The 24548-nt window shown below is 36.3% G+C and overlaps 1 protein-coding gene across 35 annotated transcripts in view; it reads left to right on the top strand.

Annotated features, from left to right (window-relative positions):
• SLMAP (sarcolemma associated protein) overlaps positions 1-24548 on the top strand; it is an 88470-nt gene that overhangs the window by 14122 nt on the left and 49800 nt on the right. For 20 of the 35 annotated variants that reach the window (XM_069812255.1, XM_069812252.1, XM_069812251.1 and 17 more), the window contains exon 3: positions 22085-22232. In XM_069812255.1, coding sequence (XP_069668356.1) covers positions 22085-22232 — 148 coding nt within the window. Of the gene's footprint in view, positions 1-22084; positions 22239-24548 lie in introns of all 35 variants that reach the window. The other 15 variants (XM_069812241.1, XM_069812244.1, XM_069812226.1 and 12 more) reach the window with 1 other exon arrangement.

The following is a 24548-nucleotide window of genomic DNA, read 5'->3' as shown; positions in this document are numbered from 1 at the left end:
AGTTGTACTAGGGCTTACTTTTTTAATGCAGCCTTTGAAGTATAAGCCTTGTCTGCTGGCATCTTAAAAGAGGGAGGAGGAAATTTGTCTGCTTTGATAAACAAGCCTTTACAAAGAACTGTATGACCTTACATGAAGAAGAATTATGATGGGAGGAATCTCTTGTATATTTATTTTATATAATCAGAAGTGGTAAAGTCAGTTAAAGTGCAGCTTGTTTAAAGTGTAAAGCACTGAGATACCTGTCTACACTGGAGGCATAGTAAGGGTATTATCATTTAAATGTCTGAATTATAATAATTAACATATTTGTTTAACATGCTAATGGTGTATTAAGCCAAACTTATAAGTTTTGAAAACATTCTAATGTAAATGCTTGAGTAGTTTGTTTTTCTCGGGTATTACACCTTCAAGTTCAGGAAGATAGACATGAATGGCTATTCTTTATAAAATAAAATATTAACAATTATTTTCAGACATGTTGATATTATGCTTGGGTAAAACTTAAAAATATCCCATAGCACCAAGTATCCCATACAAGCAGGAAGCTTGTATGTCTTCCCACAATACTAATGAGAAATTGCATTGTGAAAACTGTGGTAGAATATGGAGTCTTTTGTTACTTTCTGCAAAACTCAGTGCTGCAGTTCAGAGAGGAATCATGCATGTTAGTTTCCAGTTGTAGTCTTCTGCAGGATTTTGTTCCAGCTCAAAAGGTACTCTTTTCAATATCGATTTCTATGTTCCTCTGCTTTCTAGTTCCCTTGACAAAACAACTAAAGCAAATAGCATGAAACAAAATCTTGTGAACTTGTTCATTGTCCAGTGAAAATATCTTTTTAGAAAATCCAAGGTCACTGAACCTACACATTTCTGAAAATGTGGGTGATAACACTTATTTAGAGCAAGGATGCTCTTGTCAGCGTTAGGGCAGTAATCTGGTAAGTTAACAGGAAGAGTGAAGTAGAGTAGGCAGTAAAAAGCATGATGAACCACATCAGAGTAGAGTGTTCCTTGTTTCCTTTATCTAATCCTCTTGAGACCTAAAGCCTGCATAGCAGTGAGTTGTGTTTCTTTGTGAATTTTGAGGTAGTAACTTCCGTTTATTTGTAAAGTGTATATATTACCGTTAGAAGATATGGTACTTCAGCTTGTGGAATTAAGTTTCCCTTTATTTTTTCTACTGAGAAGGTAAAAAATACTGTTCTGCAAAATACTGATTCTTAGCAATGTATATGACAAAACTGAAGAAATGAGAACAAATCTGTGGCAGAAAAGCTTGTGGGTGCACACAGTTTTCCCAAACCAGTTCTCAAAGGTCAGATGAGCCCTTCTGCATAGCTGGTCCTTCATCCATCCTATCTTCCGCATGCTAACTCTCATACTTGGGCCACTCTTAAAACAGCTAGACCTTAGACTTCAGCTCCCTTGTCAATGCTCTATACTGTTGGTCCTGTCTTCTTGCCACTCACTGAGAGGAAAAGAATTCCAAGCTTTAAGAGCTACCTTATCAACCCTCTCTGGTTTTGGGCACTACTTCCCCATTGGAGTCTATAAGGCTGTCTTCCTGAAAACCTTTGTTACCCTAGCTGCCACCTTCCTCTTACTGCTGTCCCTTTCTGCAAAGAAAGACAGATTCCCAACAATCTGTGGTAGCATCCCATCTCAGCTGCACCTTTGATTGATCTCATCTTTTGTCCAAGTGGGTTCAAGGTAAGTGTCACGTGGTGATAGAGCAGCCATACATACGTGATTTTAGGGGGCTGGAGAGAGCAACACTAGGGAAAAGAGGAGTGAGATGAAAGGCTGGAAGAAACTTTTCTGGTTCTGTCTCTCATTCCTTCTAAATACAGCCAACCAGTTCGTGAGGTCACTTTGTCTGATTTGAGCCTGCTAGCCATATTGAAAGGTGGTCTGCAGGTGCTTAGGTACTGTGAGAGGCAGGAAGCACATCTGTATGGTCAGATTGGAGAACTGTAGAGGTGAGCTTCGTATCAGCACTGAGGCACAAACCACTTTTCAGTAGTAGGGATAAACAGCCGAGAAGAGCACTGATCAGTGAAGATACCACAGAGTTTGATTGCATTGGAAATTCTATGAGGATGGGATAGAGACAAGATGATTGATGTTGCAAGTGGATGAAGTGATGCAAAAGAGAATAGTGAAACTTAAGAACAATTGAAGTCATGATTACACACTTTAGATTGCAAGTTGCTTTTTAAAAAAAAAAAACCTAACAGGAAACATGTATTACCACTTCTCCTTTTGAAATTTACTTTGTACCATTAAGCATAGGTGCTTGAAGAGCAGAGTTCTGTGCCGTTGAAAAAATTCATCATAAAGGTTAAAATTATCGTTTAAGGTAGTAAAGCTTTTCCTTGAAAATCTTCTATGTTAAGTCTGCTGTTTGAATGTTTCATTTTTAAAAATGCTTTTTTTTCTCAGCTTAATTTCTTAAGTTCTATAAAAATATTCTTAACATTAAGAAGAGCATTACAAGCAATGCAGAAATGGCAGTTGTAATGAGCTTCATTTATAGCAAAATAAATATTTCTTGATCAGACAGATTTGTTTCATTGAACTACTCATACAATTGGAAGATAGGTCATCTTCCATGAAAGATTTTGGGGAAAATAGTTTCATATCTTGACTTGCTAATGAGAGCACTGTATGTTAGAGTTTGCTTCAGTGGTTTTGGTTTATGTTTTAAATAACAGCATGGAACTTCTTATGTTCATTTCCATGGTTCTGTCACAGCCACAATAGTTTATTTCGTACTTAATGCTGTTTTGAATGTGTTGCTTCATGAAGAAATCTAGTAATTCAGTTTGCATTGTAGTCGATACTAAGTAGAGACTAATGTTTGTATCCTTGAACTGACACAGTGGTTACTCTTCATATCTGCAGACTGTAAATGTTCTAGTAGTTTTCTTTTAAAATCAATGGTAATTGTTTTTTTCTTGAGACTGTCACAGTAAATGATTTTTATCAGGTAACAATTTGAACTTCTTTGTAATACAGTATCTGAAGTAAATGAAAAATAAAAATTCAGGTAAAGTGCGAGTAGTAAAAATATGGTCACTTAAGTGAAAAGCCTTTATTTGTTGTGTTAGTTATGTATTTGCAGAGTGACTCTTAATGTAATGGAAGGAGGATTAAGTATTGCTTGAAAAAAAATTTTGTGTTTCCCAAAATGAGCAGTCTTAGCAGCTCTTTATTAAATTCATTATTTCATTGAATAGAGTTGGTGAGTTTCTTCTTGTGGTTTTTGTTTTGGTTTGGTTGTTTGGTTTTTTTAAATTTTTTTTTTCTTTGAATCATTTAGGGACTGAATTCTTCTAACATACATTGAAGTTTCAGTTGAAATTATGCTGCTCATAAATCTGAGAGAAGATAAGCAGTAGTCTATTGCAGTTTAAGTGGTATTGAGGTTCCAGCTGATTGATTGACTCACCGTTGGGTGCACTTCTTTCTGGGTTGCGGAGTGAAATGTTTGTAAATCACACACACTTGGTAAACCTTTAGAAAGAGGGGAATGAAAGAATAAAAGGTGATCGTTGTTCCTCAGTGAAGTTTTATAATGATTATTGGCTAACTGGCAAAGAAGTAAATGTGTTGCATTCTATCATAAGGCCCAGTGCAAGAATACTTCTATTGTAATTTGTCATAGAATATTACTGTTGAGTGACTTGCTTTGCGTAAATGATTATAGTCTTCTCTTAAAGTAATAAGTAAAAACTGGATTAATAATTTGCCCATTGGTTATTGTATATATGAATGACTGATATAATCCAGAGGAACTTTCTAAAATTATAACAATTTATGTTTGTAAGCTATGTATTTCAAAGTAATTTAGGTATTGACAGAACAGTTAGGAATAAAGGGTTAAGTTCAGTTCGTTTGAAATGCCTACCATTTTTCTTCCAAAATAATATCTGAGTTGACTTGGGATTTTTCTCCTCTACTTTGTTGCTCTGAACTATTGATGTGGTTTACACATTTTTGTTTACTAGTTTACTGTTTCTGGTATTTAAATTTTCAAGTTAAACCTTTCAAAGGGAAGTGAAGAAAACATCAACGTTCCTGATGTGCCTATTAAGAAACACTGAGGTTATAAAACTGTTGAGAAACAGAGAAGGAGAATGCTGCTGGGTGGTGGTTGATGATAAAGTGTCATTCTTTGAATTAGTTCTCATTGGCGCTGGTTGAGTGGATGGTATTGGAAGTCTAGAGGCACTCGACTGCTGAGTCTGGAAGTTGTCAGGCAATCCAGTTTGTGCAGTCTGTAGGTAGATAAGCAGCTCAAGTTGTCCAGCTTTGAATTGAGTGTGAAAAGTGAAATTTAACAAGGTAAGTGAGGGACCTTGTTTAACAGGACATGTTTATTTTATCTGACTTTTACCTAATTTTAAGAGACAGAAGAGCAAGCCATGGAATAAACAAATATAGTAAAAATACAGTTTGTTTGTCCCATGAGAACTTATTAAGAATTAAATTATGTATTTGTGTTTATGTCTGGAAATGCAGTACCCGTTTGTTTCTAAGGTACCTTCTGTTGAAGGTTGCAACTATAATACAGGATAGTCTGTGGTGTGCTTCTAGTCACTGACGTGCTTTGCACATGTTGCAGTTGCGTGATGGGAGGGGACCAGTCTACCCTCAATTCTTCCACGTGTCCAGTTTTTTTTTCTTTTCCAAAAGAAACCCAAGCACATAAGCAGGGAGGAAGCTGGAGATGTGCTGTGGTGCAACTCTTAAAGCAGTTATTTAGGAGAGTAGAACAGCTGTGTGCACTGCACAGTACGTCTTTCCTGCAGTTGGGTACACTGTGAAACGTTACTGCTCCACAGCATAGACGTGGTGCAACAGAAGGAACATGTTAGGGTGGAACATAGTTGAAATACATAGAGAAGAAAGCAGAGAGCCGACTCCTGACACTTCCCTGAAAACTTAGATGGGAGATTGAGTGCTGTCGAGGAATGTGCTATCTAGTAAAGCCAAGAGATATGTAAAGGCTGAGATTGTGTACATTACTTTCCAGGAATTGCTGCAGAGTCTCTCATTTAAGAATATCTAAAATACAGCTGCTGCTTCAGCCCTAGGACCGACTGTCAGGTGGCAACAGAGGAAGGAGGTAATTTTAAGATCAAGCAGGAGAAGGACTTGCTTTCTACTCTTGAAGTCCGTGGTAGACAGACTAACTCCTACATATTAACAGAAGCAGTGTGGAAAGGTGCTTTCATGTAAGGGGGTCTTACCCTTTACTTGTTACCTGTATCTGCTAGATTTTGTAGCTTCAGTGGATATTCCCATGGATCTGTGTATAAGCAATCAGGAGAGCTGTTACTGTTCTATATATAAATTTTGCATTCTGTTTTTATTATAACAATAAAATCTTGAATTGTTTCAAGACTGACTGGGCAGACTTCGAAGTGTTTTTTCTGGTTTTGAGTGGTAAACACTTCTTTAAAATTGTTCTAGCAGAAGTGTCACAAATTTGGGTTTTTGTAATGACATTGTTGAAATAATGCAAAACGGTAATAATCCAATGAAACATTCTGTCATCCTGCATCATCTATAGGGTTTGATATGCCTGGTATTTGCATAGGACCTCAGTATACTGCTTGGCTGAAGAAGAAAACTATTTTCCAGAAAAGTTTAAAACAAAGACGCAATGGAGACACACATTTCTCTTGAATTTGTGTTTAACCATGTTGCTCTTAATGCTGCCAATTCCCAGTGGCCCAACCTATTTTCCTTTGAAACAAGCTATGGATAGCATCTAATCCTAATTAAAGTTTATTAAACCTTCATACTAATACTAGACTAATTATAGGTAGCGTAAAAGTCTCACTGATTTTTCTTTAATCAAAGAATAGTCTTGTCTACAGCCATGTTAAATTTAAGCTTGGATGACAAATCTCTTGGTATGTCAAAGCTTATTACTTAACAGCAAACATGTTTTTTTGTGGGAAGGCTGTGTTTGTACTGGGAGTTCAGTTTGAATTTTATGTGAACTTAATTTGAGGGTTCATCTGTTTTGGTGATACACAGTACACATTTTTTTTTTCATGGAGTAGATGGGCCAGTGTAGATGGGACTGATTTGATGCACAATACTAATGCATTGCCACTCTTATTAAATGTCATTATCATTTTTAATGACTGGAGAAACCAAGCTTGCTGAGCTTTCTTCTGTGTTCTGTTGGGACTGTAGATCTTGAAATAATTCTTTGAATGTTTTTGCTTTGAGTTACCAGTGCATATCCTTGTATGAGTTGTTTTTGTTCTTGTTCTTTTAGTAAATTACTTGTTCTCCAGGTTTACTTTAGTTTCTGGACTTTCTCTTTTGTTCTTCTAAGAGCCTGGTTAATGAATTGCAGCAGAACTTAGTATGCTAAATGTAAAGAATACATTTCAGGAAAGTGCTATATTTGTAAAGAAAAAGCTTAACTGTTCTCAGAACAGCAATATTTTTGAACTGCTGATTAGACATGGAAAAAATTTGCATGTTAATTCCAGTTCTTTTGCAGCATATGGCCAATTTCTAGCTAGATATTTTCTACCATTGATTAGGAACTTCAATTTCTATATTTAATGTGAAAAAGCTTTGACATCATTCTGATTTTTACACATGCTTGCTTATTCTGGGTAGAATTTCAGTAACTTGTATAATTTCAGCAGCAGGAACATTGAAGTTGAGAAACCTAATTTTAAAATCTGAGAAGTAGGAGAGTTGTTAATATGGATGTTGTAGCTTAAAAGTCGCTTGTGTTTGAGGCTCTAGACTGTAAAGATGGAATTAATAGTTTAGACAACGCAGAGTATACATGCTATGATTAAATGGAAATTCCAGTATTAAAAAACCACCACCTTCATAATATAAACAGCCTTCAACTTCAGTTTCTGATATATACTTTTTTTATTGAGTTGGTTTGCTTTACCAAATCCAGGCAAAAGTGTGTATAATTATGTTGCCCTCTAGTGGTTGCGACTCAGGTTTAAATATTAAAAAGAAAAGGCATTTCATGCTTAGGGAAAGGATTCAATGATTCTTGCTTGGAAATGATTAGGTGTGTTGTGTTTTTTACAGTAGCAATGTGTTCACTGCTCTGTGGAACAGCATGCTACTTCCGTGACAACTGAATAACACCAGGATAGTACAAAGAAAATGTAGTATGTTGTTACATAATTTGATAGCATGGAATACCACCCATAATTATGATGATGGAAACAAACAAGCAAAAAAGAACTTGATGAATTTATTGTATAATTTAACTTTTTTCTAATTGTATGAGATTATTGTCAGTGCCTTATTGGTGTGCTGGTTGCAATGTTTGGGGATGTGCCTTGGGCTATCTCATGGGAAGAGTATAGTAGCACTTGTAACCTTTTGATGAGGCTTTGGATTCAACTTTCAGGTGAGTTGATGTTTAAAAAAAGTATTCAAGTCCTTCAGGCCACCTACATTAATTTGCTTTTTTGTGATTCTTGGTAGGCAGAATGATTTTTTTGCTTCATATTTTCTGTACAATTGCCTTTTTTTTGTCTAATTCAAAGCATCACAACTGAGTTAATGAGAAAAATCACTTGGCCGTTCATTCATGGGCAAACAAGGTACCAGCTTTCTATGTTGAGTGGGAAAAGTTCCCTGAATTGGTAGCTGCATGGAAAAGCTTGGTAGTCAGAGGGACTAGTCATATTTCTATAATTTTGCATATGCTTTTCAGGATTGAAACTATCTGTACTTCTGTCATCTCTCCCTCTCTTCCTCTCATCCCCCCTCCTTTTTTTTTAATTAAATCAGTTTGGAATAAAAAACTTACCAAGCTTATCCTAACTGCTTTGTTTAAAAAAAAAAAAAAGGGGGGGGTGGGGAGAGAATTACTTTTCTGATGATGATACTGAAGTACAAAGAACAACGTAAGTGATTCAATGTACATAGTATCAGCTGCTTTTAGGAGGTGAACTGAGAAAAATTTCACTGTATGTTTCTATTCATTAAAAATGCTTATTTTCTTGGTAAGAAAAATGTTATATTGTGTTTTGTCAGTTAGACAGTGTGACCTGAAATCTGCATATAGATGGTTGGAGGTATCTCTGGTTTTCATACCTGGAAGGATCTGCCATTTGGAAAATGACTTGATGGCTGTTTAAAGAATTAAAACATCAATGGAGAATAGTTCTTCTTAGACTGACAATCTAGAACCGCTGGTGCTAGAAAGAGGTTCTTTTCGTACTTTGAAAAATGTTTTCCATGTTTTGGAGGGAAATACAGCACATTTAGTCCAAAAAATTGCAAGGCTTGATAATGTATTTGAGAGGTGTGAATGACTACTCTCTCAGGCTTTACAGCTGAAAGGGTGCGAGATTACCAGCAGTGCTTTGCAGTTCCCTTGCCCCTGCTCCTCGTGCTCACTGGTCACGGGCACTTATGTTCCAAGTACTTCTTTTATTGACAAAGATTTTAAAAGGCATTCAGGTTGGTTTGGGTGGGGGCTTTTTTTCCTTCTCTGAAGAATAAAATTTATGGGCACAGTGTTATCAGTGTAATGTCCCTGATGACTTTGTGGATATTATGGAAAATAGCTAGAAAAAAGACATCAAAATACTTTTGTCTGTGTAGAAAGCTGTAGTGGAATAATTACCTTGGCAAGTGTTGCCATGTTAGCAAACCTTTTAATCTGTAAATCCAAGGTACCATGTATGTGACTTTTGTCCTCAACTAAGACTAGTATGAATCCTGAGTCACTGCTGAAACTGTAATTACCATATCTTTGAACATCTTATCTGCACTCTGCCCATTCCTCTGTGTCTACTGGGCTTGTTCTGATGTTGCAAACTGGTTAGAAGGCTGCAGCAGCTGCCCCTTGTTCTGAAGTCAGTAGGATGCAGCTAAAGAAATGGCTGACTAATATTCTCTAAGATCACCTACAAAAATCAACTCGTACAATCTCTCACATTGTTGGCAGACCTGTCTCAGTATGTGGATACATGCTATAGGTATTTCTTTCCTTAAGCTTAAAAAAAAAAACCCTAATCTTTTTTCATTGTAAAATTGTTAATCTCAAAGGAACACCAGAATAAACTGCCTTTTGTTCATGAATACCAGCATTCAATTACTGCTTGCTTTGAAAGTCTTTACTTGGGAATGAGTTGCAAATAAATACAGCCTCCTCCCAGATTATTTTCACTCTCACTTTGTTGGAGGTATGGCTTGGCAATGCCTTGAGCACAAATATTAAACTCCCAATTGTCAAATTTCTCTTCTGTGCTGGAAAATGAATTTTCCATCTTTGGATGAAGCCGCACCCTTCTCTGACGGTGTTTGGTTTCCAGTTAATTGCATTTGCTCTCTGTATGGAATGCTGAAGTTCAAAACACAGAATGAAAATAAATTAAATTTAGTATTTCTTTAAAAAAAGTTTTGGTGCTTACTTGATACAGAGAAGTCTTCAGAAAAAACATGGGGGAGCATATTGCTCTGGTGACCCCTTGTTTTCAGTATGAGGAAGTATACGGTGAACTCTCACTACACTATATTTTGGTAGTATTTGTGGTTTGGACCTGTTACAAAAATATCTAGTTTGATGTGAATAAAATTAGTACAGTGTCATTTGTACTTGGGCAGTTCTTTTGAGTTAAGACTTGTACTTCTGCATCTTTATTGGCTGCATTGAATTTATATCACCATAACATTAAGCTTATCCTCAGTATGGTCATTTTAACTGTAGTTTAGACATGTGCTGAACATTATTTTCCTCGTGACACCTGTCATCTGTTAATAAATAGTTCAGGAGCAGATGATGTCAGAAAGCAAGAAATCTTTGCTTTGTGAAAGGAGAGGTGAATTAACTAGGACTGCTGCAGATGTTTGTTTAAAAAAATATTAATACAGTAGTTGCATTAGAAAAGTCCTTTCAGATTGAATATGTCCCTTGCTAAAAGGAAGTGAGACAACTTCTTCATAAATTTTTCAGCATATTTTTAGAGTTTTTATGTAGTGTTATTGTGACGATACCAAACCACTACTGCATTTGGAGGTGTTTGTGAAAACTGATGTGGTTTTTTTTTCTTTATCTGAATGTGTGATGACTGGGAGTTTTCTCTGTCATAAAACAGCAGTAGTATGGAATTAATGATACTAGGTCAACACACTACCTTATGTGGAAGGAGTAGAAATGAGGAAAGGTTGAAATAGTTTCAACAATTTCTCCCTTTATTCTTTAAACAGTTGAAAAGTCACCACGTGAGAAGAGATTTTTCTTTGCAAGGACCAGAGGAGCTTTGATGTAATGATTAACTAGTTGGAGAAACTCAAGTGGTGTGTAGCAGGATAGTTAAGCAGCTTTTGTGGTACTGCACCTGCCTCAAATGTCTGGGCTTATGGTTGAGAGTTGGAGTTTCCTGATAAACTAATGAGCTGCCTTATACTTTTTGCTTTTGTAGAAGTAGATGTTCTCTTCTGGCTGTTCATTTGGTGGAGTATCTGGTAATCTTGGCTTCTGTTGTGGTTTTTCTCCAATTTGCTTGCAAATGAAAAATGTAATTGTTTGCTGATAGTAGTTTAATAATGCAAATTCCTTAAGGAAAATTTCAATTTCAGTTAATTTTTTGCTAATCACTTAGTCATCTCATTGCTTCCTCAAAAATCTTGAATTAGGAACAATGGATAATGATAGTGTTGGATTTCTTGTTCTAAGTATTTACTGTGTCAGATCCTGATAGTATTTCAAGATTTTCTTTTTTTTAAAACATTTGTTTTTAATTTGTTTTCTGCTTTTTCTGTCAATTCTGCCTATTCTTCAATGTTTTCCCACTAAAAGAATTTAGTGTTTATTTTAGTAGGTGTTGTAGATCCTTGGTTTTAGTTTTTATTTATGCAAGGATTTAATAAGGTCAGTCTCTTTAAAATCTAAAGACCAGGAGAGATTTATGCCTTAGCTCTGGTTTTAAATTAGGGCAAAGCTATGTCCAAACATGACAAATCTCCCTTTTTATGTCATACTTTTCATTGCAGTAGTTGGAGACAAGACCACAGTTTATTTTGATCTTGCATTTTATCAAGTTGACCAAAGAAAGTAACTATCAAGTTTAATCACTTCTTGATCTTTAATTTAAGAATAAAAAATTTAGTTCTCTGAATACTTGTAGTGTTTTTCCCTAGTGCAGAATATTAGGTAGTGCTTTTGCCACTTGAAGGTAAAAGTAAATTGCAATGACAAATTGCAAACCTTTAGGAACATACTTTTGAAAAGAACTTGAGTTATATATGGGAACCTGCTTTTTGCAGAGCTCATAATTCTTACCTGGATACATGCAGCCTACAAATGCAGTCTTTGGGATTTTGTATGCTTCAAGATAATGTTTACTTCTGTTGTTGCAAAGTTTGAATATGTCATGTTGCCAAATTCTCATTAAATTTATTACAGTAAACAATAGTATTTAGCTTTCAGTCTAGTTTTGGATGAAAGTATTCATGTAAAGGCATCAGGATTGATGAGTATTTCAGCAATATTTTACACTTAGAAGTTATTATCTTAAATGATTATCCTGAAGAATCCTGGATTTCTGGGTAATGGCTATTAAGGTGTTTTCTTTATTTATTTTAAAGCCAAATTAAGTTGCAGTATATTTCTGTAATTGATTAATATAGAGAACACAGTAATAGTAAGTGAAATCTCAGAAAGTCACCTTGTCCGTACGTTTTCCCCAGGGTGAATGTTTGATGTGGTGATAGAAGTTGATGTAAATTACACAGAGTAATCACTGGTATCGCAGTGATACGTGATACATAGCTGTATAAATGTCTTGCGTTAACAAGAGACTGAGCCTCAATGAAATAGAGCAGAACAACTTCTTTGCAACAAGTACAATATCTTTCTAGAAAGCTGGTTTTTATCTAGTTTTTATGAGTCCATTACACTAGTCAGGTTTTTAATATGGAGCAGGAAAGTTTTTTCAAAGTCTCTGTATGTTGTGTAAGATACTGTCATCTATGACAGCAGTAATGCAAAATAAGTCTTTTCATTATATTGCTTTTGTATTCTACTGAGTCAATTTGAGCATCTTGGGACCATGTGTGAGTAATCATTTCCTCAGGAATCTTGCCCTTGATTGCAGTTTATTGTTAATATATTTTAGCTTAGCACTTAAAGCAGCAATATACCTTAAAATCTCTCAGCATCTTCAGGATGAGAATTTCACATAGAATGAAAATTGCACTTGAGAATTTTCATGAGGCTGAAAATTCAAATAAATTTTTGTTTTCCTTAAGAAAATTGTATATAATTAGTACTGAGTTGGGGAATTTTTTTGTAGGAAACTTCTGCTTTGTCTATACTCAGAATAGAGCTGAACCTCATTTTCTGAGGCTGTTAATGTCCTTAATCTATTTTGTGATTTACTTACAAAAGGAAGTTTTAAAGCATGGCATATGTGAAGGGACAGACTTTGATTCAGCTGTGAAGAAAATAAATATAAAATTTTTCTAGTTGTCCTGAAACCATCCCGCATTTGTAGCAGAAGGCTGATTTTCAGGAATTCTTGTGAACTGTGAGGACAAAAGTTAAGGTATTCTAAAGAGTAGTAATTAGTAACTATGGTGACAGATGTCTCCCTGTAGCAAGTCAGTCAGCTATATATAAACCAATTTACTTGTAAATTAGAACTCTTCCTCTAGATCTCTTCTTTTTAAAAATAGCCTTTTGCATCAAAACTAGTGACATTGATCTGGAGAGAGATCCATTTTTGTATGGTGTTGTCACATTTTGTGGTAAAACATTTTATCTTGAGGTTTTTGGGGAGTATCTTGTCATCCTGTTGACAGTGAATGCATTTCTGGATTATTTGAGTAATCTATTGCTAGATCAGTGCTCATGAGTAACTTTTACCTTCTTGAACTACTTTATTCCACACCTGTTTACCACTGAAAACTTTATTCAGTAAGAAGAATGAATATTGTGTACTGTGCCTAGGATTGCTTCAGGTCACATCCTTCAGTATGAGTCTTCTACATGAATGTACTTATTACAGAATTTTGAGGAGTGAGGTGTTACTGTGTAATAGAGGGTGGTCAGGACTTGTTCTTCTGTAACTGGGCGTTTTACTGCATTTTGCAGTTACTGAATGTGATTATTGGGAGGAGTTAACTTCACAACTGTCAAGTTAGGTCACAAATTGTTTCTAGAAAATAGAGTTTGTGAGGGTACTTGAATGTCACCAGTTCTGCCAGAGGAGGGTGAGGGCAAATAGGTTAGCAAGGGAAACAATCTTTTCTGATAATGTTTCTATTCATGTTTGTTGGTTCCAGGGGTTTGTTTTGGTTAAAAAAGAAAAAAAAAAGACAGGACTTGGGCACCTTTTGTGCAAAGTCTTGAATGAGTACACAGTGACAGAGTAAAAGCACTGTTTTCAGTATAAGCTATTACTTTAATATTGTTATCCTACGAGGACATATAAATTACCATCACCATAATACTACTGTATTTTTTCCAGAAGTTTTGTTGTTCTAGGTGTTTGGAGTGTTGATAGTTCCTTTTAGAGCTAAAGTAAATAAAAGAAATCTGGAAGTGGGTTTGTACAGTTCTGTTCTGACCATTGGGATATTGGGGGTTCCAGGAATTGTAATGCAGTTTGTTTACTTATATTTTATGAAAGCAAAGATGATGCAGGTCATCATGGTTTTCTTAATTTACTCCAGAGAGCTATCTCCTAATATGGAGAACTCCAAATTCTGGTTGTGAAATGTACTTTAAGGTCTTAAGATTCTGACATACAGCAATTGATAGAAATCAGAAGGTTGACATTGTAAATACAGCCTGCTCTCTGCTGTTCTCTTCTTGAATGCTGCTGTGGCTGTGGGAGGTGTAAGTATATGGCTTAAGAACCAGCTTCTAAAGTATGCTCACTTTTAGCCCAGGTCATGGTTATATACCAACCAAATTAAGCAAACTGAAAATGATAGAAATTCTGAAACCATGCCAGGTTGTTCAGCTGTCCCTGCTATCGAGCCAACTTTGCTGCTTTCTATGATGGGTAAGGAGCAGATAACTAGGGTGATGGTGGGTTCAGCTGCCTCACTTCTTTCATCCATTACCACATGTGAGTTGAAGATCTCAGTCTTGAATAGTATAATGATTGTGAAAGATGTGTGGGACTATGGTTTGAAGTTGAGGGCAGCAGTGCAGCAAACTCTGAGACAAGTGGTAGAGATCTTAATCCTCATTCTTTTATATATATGCATAAGCTTTAAATTGTGAGCATGGGTTTTTGCTTTTGTTTTAAACTAGAGAACTTGGATTGTGATGTAGTTTGAGGTCCTGAACTTACACTTTTGGCCATCTTCTGCCAATCTCTTTAGTATGAATTACTTTGAAAAATGCAAGAATACTGCTGAAGAATTTTATTTGATAAAAAATAGCCCAAACCATTTAATTAGAATGTTTTTAAGCTCTACACAGCTAGTTCTGAAACTGAATCATTGAAAAGTATTGCTTAATCTTTTTAGTAGCCTTTCTGTTAATAATGACTGCTTCCTAATACAAATAAAAAATCCTTTAAAAATAAGTATCTGATGTCCTGTTTGTGAATTTTCCTGATGTAAAGTAGATATGTGGATAACTGCAAATATTGAAGAATAGTATAGAGCTATTGACTAATAGTAACCTTGATCCTCAGCTTTTCACCTTCAGACCAGTAAGTTCAGTTACAACTACTAGCAAATGTGGGGTTTGAATAGTGGTTTAGAAAGTAAATGCTTTAGCCTAATGGGCACAACAGGTAGGGGATGGTATTTAACTCTGCAAACATGCTTTCATGTTTTTCTTTTTTGTGAATGCTTTTAATATGCCATAATTTAAAATTCTGATAGGTGTAAGTGTATCTGTAGAACTGGGCAGTTAAAATAGGCGTTGCAATGTCGTATGTCAAAAGAAAGGTCTATGCTGAAATGTATGGAGGTACAACATACCTAGAAATGTTTGCACTGTTTTGTTGAGGAAGGTGACATTTTGCTACCGAGGAACACACTAGAGCAACTCAAGGTTGTAGGCAAACATACATTTTGTGCACAGTTTAAGCTGTTAGTGCCTCTTGGTGTTTGGCATTGCCACTCTACTTACGGTGGTTCCTCCTCCTCCCCACAAATCCAGCCAACGTCTTCCCTTCCCTGTCATAGCCCCTGTGTCCTTTTCAGGGAGTCTGCTGACTTAGCTCAGACAAAAATTAAGCTGAATTACAGGGTCTGTAGTGAACTTCAAAGCACTTGAACTATCAGGACGTGGCAAGCAGCAGAGGGATTAATACTTTACAGCACTTCAAATGCATCCAGAAAAGGCTGAACTCTGTTTATACCCAGCCGCAGTTGTGCTGGCACAAAACTCCTTTTACTGCCACAGTTTATTTTGCTTGACAACAGGTATGAGTAACCAGCAGGGTTGTCCTGGCAGTACAGTCAACAAAACTTAAAGGTGTAAACAGACACGGAACAACTTGGTCAGTAGAAGAGCATATTCCCTGGTGTCCTTTCCCTCCTGCCCCTTGGAGCTACTGGCAGGTTTGGAAGAATAGTACTGGGTTCCTGGGTGTAGCTCAGGATTTTAACTTTTTCATCGGAGTAGCTGAATTTACATTAGGCTTACACTTCCAGGTGAAAACTTCAAGTGAATATTTTTTGTCCAGTGCTATATCAAAGATGGTTAATTTTTTTCTCTTTCTTTTTTTCTTTACTGCATAGAAAGAGTGGTTAAGTTTATTATTTTCCAGAGAAGTTACTGAAAACTACTAGCAAGTTGAGCTTCTCTCTGGGGACCTTCAATACTTATGGTCCCTGAACAGCCAGCTACCACTCCTTCAGGCTGCTCAGTCTCACTGGAAAATCCCTTTCTTCACAGCTGGTCGCTTTTAGTTGCATAGTGTGTGCCTGCCTCAGGTAGCTAGAATAATTTTAAAAAGGAGATTTGCTACCAACTCAAAAGTTAATGCACTAGTTTTGTTTCTCAGTTGAAGGAGCTGGAGTTCAGTAAGCAAAGAGCTATTAGATCCATGTGTTTAAGAACTATAAAACTAAACTGAAAAGCAATTTTGCTTGATGTACCCCACCCTGTGAATTATGCTTGCTTATGGAGACAAATACTTCTACTTCCTTGATAGGTGGGTGGAGTTAGGCAAGTGAGAGGAAAGGAATTTAGGATGTGTCTAAGCAGACCAGAATGAGGAACTCAATTGGATCTGGAGATAATTTAGCATTTGAATTTCTCTCTTATAGCCAAAGGGACTGACCTGGAATTAAGTATGGTTTGCACAGTGTACTTTGCTAGTAGAAGTGCTGCTCCCAAAATGGGAAAATACTCAGTGTTAACACTTCAAGGAAGATAAAATGATCTTTTAATTGTATGGGAGAAAAAGTTTTCTGGCTGCAGTGTGATAAATGTTGGCTGTGTTGGTTTGACGCTGTTATGTATTGTTTTAAAACCTTTGAGCACAATTCAGATTGTGCAAAGCCAATGTACTTCATCTCCTAGTAGAATATACTCAGTGTGAAACAAATAAACGAACACAGTTGTACTACTACTCAGTCCAATTTTGAACTGCAGTATTACTCTAGGGCAAGTATTCCAATTTCTAGATCCCTATTTACTTGCTGCATATGAGTATTAGCTTTAGTATTCAGGGGGTGCATTTGTAATGCTAGCATTAATTGTTCAATGACTGATCATGTAGCTTGTAACGTGAGTAAGGGAAGAATCTGTCAGCCTAACTGCAGCATTTTATGGCTTAACTGCTCTAGCTGACAGCCTTGCTGCCCCTATGTGGTAGTAAACATGGCAAAAATGAAGCTGTTATCTCCTCAGTGGCTACAGTTCAGAATTTTACAAATTAATTTAAACCTTTCTGGTTTAAACTAATGTCTCAAAGCCTGTAAAACAGGGCTCTGAAGCACATGGGAGTTGTGTGTACTTCTTTAATACAGGAAATGAGATGAGGTAAAGAATGGTAAACTAGGAGATCCTGACATTGAGATTTTCTTTCTACATTAGTTGCCTAGGCAGTGAAAATATATTGAATGAATAAAATGTATTGATTGACTTTCTGTAAAAGGCAATGGCCTACATTTTGGTGCTGATTATTTACTTAATTACAAATTCAGCTATGGAATAAGGCTGAAATATGTTTAATTATACCCCGTGGTCTATGTCTGCATTTTTAGATGTGGAGTTTGTTCCTCATCATGGAGTGAATCTCACATCTGCAAACAAACTGTCTCAGTTCTCCAGTAATTCTCCTCACTGTAATTCTCAGTGTAATTGTCCTGAACTGCAGTTTCAAGCTGGGTTAGATGGAGTAGCAGTAATGTGCTCTTAAAATGGAAAAGGATGGCTGTACATAGTGATAGCAAATGTTAGGCGAGTCTGTCTTGATCCCAGTTCTTGGTTTACTGCCTTACCTGCTGTAGGGGTACAGTTCTACTCTAGAAGAGACTTGAGGTTCTTTTGTTCATTGTATTGTACTTGGGGTAGTTAGGTCATAAGAGTTTTTGAAAAAACACTATTTAAACGGTCAATAAGTCATTAATAGAGCACTTACTCTTTAAAAATTGATTTTTCTGTTGTCCTGTACGTGGAGCACTTATTCTCCATCTTTACCTTGTAACGAAGAGTTATGCAACCAAAAGATCTCTGATTTGGCATTTGAGTGCGTGTGATTATTATGCACTGCTGTTATTTTGCGATTAACGTTTTAGATTTCTCAGAACAAAATGAAAAACTAGCAAGGTAATTACAAATTCATTTTCAATGATGCATTTGCCTACACTTTAGGCTAATCCTAGAACTTCATGTTAAATTTCTAGTTTGATCCTTAGTGAAATAGTGCAGAGAGAAAGGCTGTATATCATGAAGATGAAAAAAGGCAGTGCTAAAAGCAGGTCTTGTAGTAAGATACTAAAAAGCTCGTTAGTTGTTTGTTCTACCATTGTGTTGTACTGTAATTAAATCACTGAAAAAGTGTGCTACTTTCTCTTCAAGATTTTCTGTGCATCTCTGAGCCCATCCTTAGGCTTCTCTGAGGTCCTTCAAAAGTGTCTCATCCTATATCAGGACTGCATATGGCTTGGGAAACAAAACACTTCATGACTTCCTCACTTGTCAGTCTAAATAAAGGGGTTCTCTTCAGCCTGTCTCTTGGAAGATGTTATGGTAGTAATAGTTAAGCAGAATAGGGGGGGTTGTGGTTATTTGTTTTTATTTCTTTGAAGAAAACAGTCTACCTAGATTTCATAGGTAAAGTTAAAATATGTCCTTCTGGAGCATAGCAATTTTGCAACTTCCTAATATCAGCTAGGATTCCTGTATTGTATGTGTGTAAGTTCAATGTATTGATAGTCTGGGATATCTATGGAAGAATTTTTCTGTTTCACTAATCAGGAAGTATTAGGAGTTTGTTACAGGGGGAAAAATTGTAGTGGTATCTAATCTAACTGCATGAAAATAAAATGTGGACTGTGTTTTAGCAAGTTGTTGGTACTCTTCTGAGTCATTGACCCAGAAAGCAATAAAACTTAAATGGAATGAGATTTTTATACACCACAGATCAGAGCAGAGGAGGTACTTTTGTTCAGTTTGCAAAACTGAATAGTAACTTGAAATATGATAAATACTAAATTTGTGAAATTAATACATAATTCCTTGCAAAGCATGGAAACAAAAATCTAATTTTTTGAAACTTCCTTAATGCAGTTTCTAAAGAAGATGAACTGTATTGGAGAAGTTTGAGTGTACTGATGAACCGCAAGTTTTACTTTTGAATAAAGTCTCCATAAATTTTGTGGAAGCAGTATGGTAGGATGTCTGCAGTTAACAGAGTTTATTAATGGCATATAAATGAGAGAGAATGCAAACAATCATGAGCACATAAATTACTAAGGAAGAAATGTGGGCTAGGATTTCTTTTTCTGCCTGAGAACGTGTTACGATACTGGAGAGTAAGTTTCTTAAATAGTTGTATGTTGCCTTGTATTTTAAGAAAGAAGGGAAACTACTGCTCGATCCGTACATGAAGTTATCTGAATTAAGGATATGATAATTCTTTAACAGCCCTCAAAAACTGAGTTGTTTTCAGTGTGCGTGAGCTACCATCTCTGCTCTAAAGTGGACTAGTTGTTAATATGATGCAGAAAATGGCTGGGACTTCAGATGGATCTGAAGAGAGGTGTGAATTATAAAGGCAAGTATAATTAGGTCAGTGTATGCTGCCCTTTTTTCAGGCAGTATGGGCTTAAGCACTTCAGAACTGGTTTGCAGTGACTAAACAAATGCCTGAGCCAGTACAACTGAAGAGGTGGTGGTGCAACTCAGCAATGAGCATTGGGGAAGGGAAAGATTTATAGTTAGTCTTGGAGCTGGCACTGCTGCTGAAGTTTGTTGGTTTGCGCTGGGAAGCTGGAAGAACAAATGGTGCTGGTTTCACAGAAGGCACTCTATTACATAGCTGCTGTGTAAAAGGCGTTGTTTTGGGAATTGGAGAACCTACCAAGGATTTGCATAATTAGTAGTATACTAATTACCAGTATACTACCATACTACCATAAATACTAGTTAACGTATACATGTGTGTGTTTCAGGGCTTGTGCTTGACTTTGTTTTCTAAAGGTAACTTTTAGTAATGATACAAAAGTGATGGAGGGATTGATGTTTGAGAAAGATCATTTGAACCAGTGAAAACTAGTACGGAAGTAACATTTGATTTTGCTATGTGAAAGGGACCAGCTCTGGGGGTTCCTGACCAATTGCTACATTAATGATAACTGAATCCTTTTTACTAAGTCTTGAAGTCAGTGCATTTCTCCTTAGACATCAGCATATTAACATGTTGTTGCTATTACTTCTTTACTAGATGCAGGAAGAAGAGTATTTTCATCCTGTTTGTAAAGACTTCAAGAGCATCACTTTTCTAAAATTTACATGATGAAATTCAGTAGCATGCAGTTAAATGGACATCAGTTTAATAATATTAAATTTAATGTGTGTTTTCTGCAGCCATTTGTTTACAAATTTTTTTTGCAGTTTGAATTTTGTGTCTGCTGGCATTTTGTAAGTTTTGTGTTGCTGATGCTCTGTTGCACTTCCTTTCCTGTGGTCACTCTCCTGTATTTCCTTGTGCTATCTCATGTGTGCCCTGTCTGCAGATTCTGCAGAAGTGTGATTACAAGGGGCAGTGATTAATCAAAAAGTTGGAGGGATAAAAGGCAGATATTACACATAGGAAAGAAAAGGGTGGGGAAAAACAAATAAGCACAAGCATGTTTGTTTCTCCTTGCTTGTGACTCACTTTTTCATAACAGAAGGATTTTCAAATGGAGCGGAATGCTAATTGAAAACAAACAGGAAGTAAAAAAATAATTATCTCTGCACTGAGCCATGAGAAGGTTCAGTACCTTCAGATTAGTAAATTAACAAGCTAATTAATTTGGCTTTTAAACTTAACTGTTATAAAAGCTGTATTATGTACTATTATATTATTATATATTAATACGTAGTATTTCATAATATATGAAGTATTATTTAGAGTAGGGTGGGTCTGATTGTTAGTGCAGTGAATGCAGCCATGATTTCTTGATCTGTCCATAATTTGTGTTTACCTTCATCTTTATGAACATATGACTGATTATTACCTTCTTTTTCTTCAGATTAAGATCAAAGGCATATCTGTTGGGGGGGGGGGAATCTTTCATGTGCTGCTTTTCATTCTGTCATTACACCTAGCTGAGTTTTCCTGTGCTGGCATTTCCCTTGGTTACTGTATTGAGTCCCATCTTCTGGACACAGTGGCATTTAAGCTCTCAAATTAGGGGCACTGCTTTGTGCTACTCAGGATGAGCATGTAAGATATGTATCATATGGTTGGTGTTGTTTTCCAGTATGAGATCTGAAGAGTCCTAGTGCTGGTCTCTCGCTCGATTTAAAACCTGCCTTTTCCCTTGACACTATGATTTTGAGCTATGTATCACTTTTTTTTGAGGACTGTGGTAATAGAGGCAAATAAAAGCATGGAAAACTTTTAATGGAATCCTGAAAAAATCGTCAATTGCTTTTATAGGAAAAACATGGGAATACATTAATTTCTCTGAAGGCAACATCTCTCCCCCAGCCTTATGATTGCTTTGGTACTTGATGAGATTCCTTATGAGTGCAGGAAGCCAGGGATTTCTACCATCCCATCAGGTTCCTGTAATAACTATTGTCATCTTGAACTACTGCAAGTGACTCATTTCAGTAGTTACACCTGGCTGGTTAGTAACATTCCAGTCCCCTCTTTCATGCTGTCTGCTGATCAGGTCTTAGCCAGTGACTCTGGTCTTCTGCCAGGTGACTCACTTGTAACCTCTTCTCAGATGCAGCAGTTTTGACTAGAAGTCTTGTGTCATAAGCAGTTTCAGATTTAGTACATTGCTATTAAAATTTAATTAACTCTACAAATGGATATTTACAAAGGTGCTTGATGATGCAGCAATCTTGAGATTAACTTAATGGTGTGAACTAGTATTGCTGAGAGGTAAAAGCGTTCTAATTTTTTTTTCCTTAGTTTCACCATGGTCTTGTATTACAATTCCTGAATTCTGAATTCTGCCAAAGCTTTTCCTTGTGCCTTTAGTGCTAGTCTTCACTATGTCATGTTTCTGTCATGGAACAGTGGTACCTTAAATGTATGAGCAGCTAGAATTTTTGTGTTGACCAACATAAATATAAATTCTTACATATGTGTGGCAAAAGGTGTTGTTGCTAAAAATGTCTTATCCTTTCCATGCAGGCAGTAGGTTAAGTACAGTTTATAGCAATTATTTGCATAGTGTATGTGCTAGAATTCAATCAAATGTTAAACAACTAAAAATCAAATACAAATACTTCTTGATAGTGTGAAAGTGTTGCATCCTGAGAAGGGTGTTTTGAGTTTGATACGTTTGTCCTCTTCTACATTGGGAGGTCAAGCTATATTTTATAGCAGAAATTTTGCTGGAGCTTATGTTTCATCACACTTGTTTTGTTTTTTTCCAGATACTTTACTATTCTTTTTGTTTGTTTTCACAGTTCTATCTTCAAGACACTAAAAGTAGTAATGGTACCTTTATTAATAGTCAGAGACTGAGTAGAGGATCTGAGGAAAGCCCACCATGTGAAATTATGTCAGGTGACATCATCCAGTTTGGTGTAGATGTGACAGAGAACACGCGGAAAGGTAAGGGTATGGATCTTTTTTTTTTTTTTAAAGTATATTTATTTAGAACATCTTATTACAATCCGATCTTTAAGAGTAAATGGTATTTCTGTTGTAAGAAAATAGTTTTTCTGGTTTTTTTGGTTACCTCTTCCCAACTGTGCTGGCAGTTGAGTCTTGTGGCCGCATGGTGAACTGGATCAAGAAACTGATCTGCTGAAAACATGGAGTATACTCTACTACCTGTCCCCCCTCCCCCCAGCTAGATTTTAACTGGGTTGCTTCCACAGCCCACCTTGTTCTGTGGCTGTATGGGTGCTAGCGCATGTTGTGGAAGTGTAGATCCAGAAAAGGAGGTTCAACTGGGACCACATGTTTAGCTCACTTAAATTGACTTACAGCAATTTTAGAAGTTCAGCATGGGCATGTGTGTGTAGTGCTGTGTTGGGGTGTTTTGTGGTTTTTTTTTTATTGTTTTATTTTTGTAATGACCTTTCTTTCAAGCCTATGAACCCTAAAGTTTCAGCTAATAATGTGGCAGAAGTATGAAACTGCATTTCTTGATAAAGTACTCAGCATAAGTTTGAAACAGGCTAATTTAATTCCTGTCAAGATACCTACTTTTTACTTCTGTGACTGCTACTAATTTTGATTTCTGCAGGTACTTTAAAATGAGGATAGAAAAAAGTTGCTGGCTGAAAAATGAGGTGATGGGATTTTTGTTTGGTTTGGTTTTCTTGCTGTCTTCTTCCCAGTATTCATGCTCAGGAGGTCTTGTATTATGGTAATAGCTATGTATCTGTGTTAATAAAAATGCAGCCTCAGTCTCTTTTCTTTTGCATTTATGTACAGTGTTTCAGGAGCCATTTCTTTCTCTTTCTGAAGACTGGTCTTGTATGTGAATTATTAGATTGTAATCAATATTGTCAAGGCTTTTTAAAGTTACCTATGGGTCTGTTACTTTCTGTAAGCATCGAACTTCTGGCCGTGTTCTGAAGAATCCTAGTCTGGTAGCAGGCAGATTTGGCAATAAAATGGCAGAACTGCCATCACTGCTCTTCTACTTCACTGCTTTTCTGAACAAGACCTTCACAGAGCTCATGCTTCAAGAGGGGTATATTAGAAAAGAGTGAAATGAAAGAATAAATTTAAATGCTGATGGTAAAGTTCTTTAAAAAGAAACAAACAAAAATCCCCAAACACCCCCCCCCCCCCCCAACCCAAGCCTCCCCAAACCAACCAAACCAACTCATAGTACAACAGTAGAATTTTTGAAGGGCATTAAGTGAACAAAACAAAAAGATGAAGCCTGCTCCATCTGCTGCTCATGAATTCTATCTGTCTTAAGCCAGGTAGGTTAATAGTACTCAAAGTCTGAAGTATCAGGGGAAGGTTAATGAATACATCTTTAAAGAAAACATTGTTAAGCAATGGTGGTGGTGAAGTTGTCATGGAGAGAGCTTCTGGAGCTATAGTGTTTTTGAGTGATTCATTGTAGTGAAGGTCACATCACATTGTTTCACTTTTCTCAAAAATGATGTTGGAAAGATTTAACTCCTGGATGTCTAGTTGGAATTGTCTGGAAGTTACTTGAAATGTTACTTCATGTGAAGTGATTGCAAATACTTATGAATACTAGTGGTATACATGGAATAAAACAAAGGAATAGATTGCATCTAATGAACCTGGAAGTATTCATTTGACGAGATGCTGTCCTTGCTAAAAGAAGCGGAATTTCTTCATGTGTGATTAGACCTAAAACAATTTTTATTTTAAGATTTAGTTGGAAGAAAAATTGAGTTCACTTGGATTTTATCAGCAATTAGTTGCAATTGGTTTATGTGAAAGTTTGTGGAAAGTTCACCGTAAGCAAATTCTTGCCAGGAACTCTTGCCAGTAGTAGTTGTTCCCAATGGTTTTATGTTAGTTTTATAAAACACGATCCCAGAGACCTGGCATTTGTGTAATGATCAGGTTGTGCAGCCTTCCTTTTCTTATTCTCGAGCTTTGAACATAGGAGCTGTACTCACATTACTTACGAATGTGTTGAGCTAGCTAATGTGGAAGAGCATACAAGTTTGCTTTCTTCCATCTCTGTGCTCCCCAAGCAATGAATGAAGATCGTATTATCATGCTGGGGCATGAAATAGCTGCATCATGGTTGAAGTGTTTACCCATGAATGTAATTGGAATGCATATAAACACTTTTTTTTCACCAGTTCATTTCAGTAGTCTTAGATGTTACTGTTAACCTAATGTAGTAATGAAACAGACATGAAAGTAGTTTTTAAACTAGCGATTCCCTTTAAAACCGTTTTGCATTCTGTATTTACATAG

Source organism: Haliaeetus albicilla, chromosome 24 (genome assembly GCF_947461875.1).
Source record: "Haliaeetus albicilla chromosome 24, bHalAlb1.1, whole genome shotgun sequence".
Lineage (NCBI taxonomy): Eukaryota > Metazoa > Chordata > Aves > Accipitriformes > Accipitridae > Haliaeetus > Haliaeetus albicilla.
The sequence above is the reverse complement of the archived record's forward strand: the minus strand, read 5'-3'. Positions and strand labels throughout refer to the sequence as shown.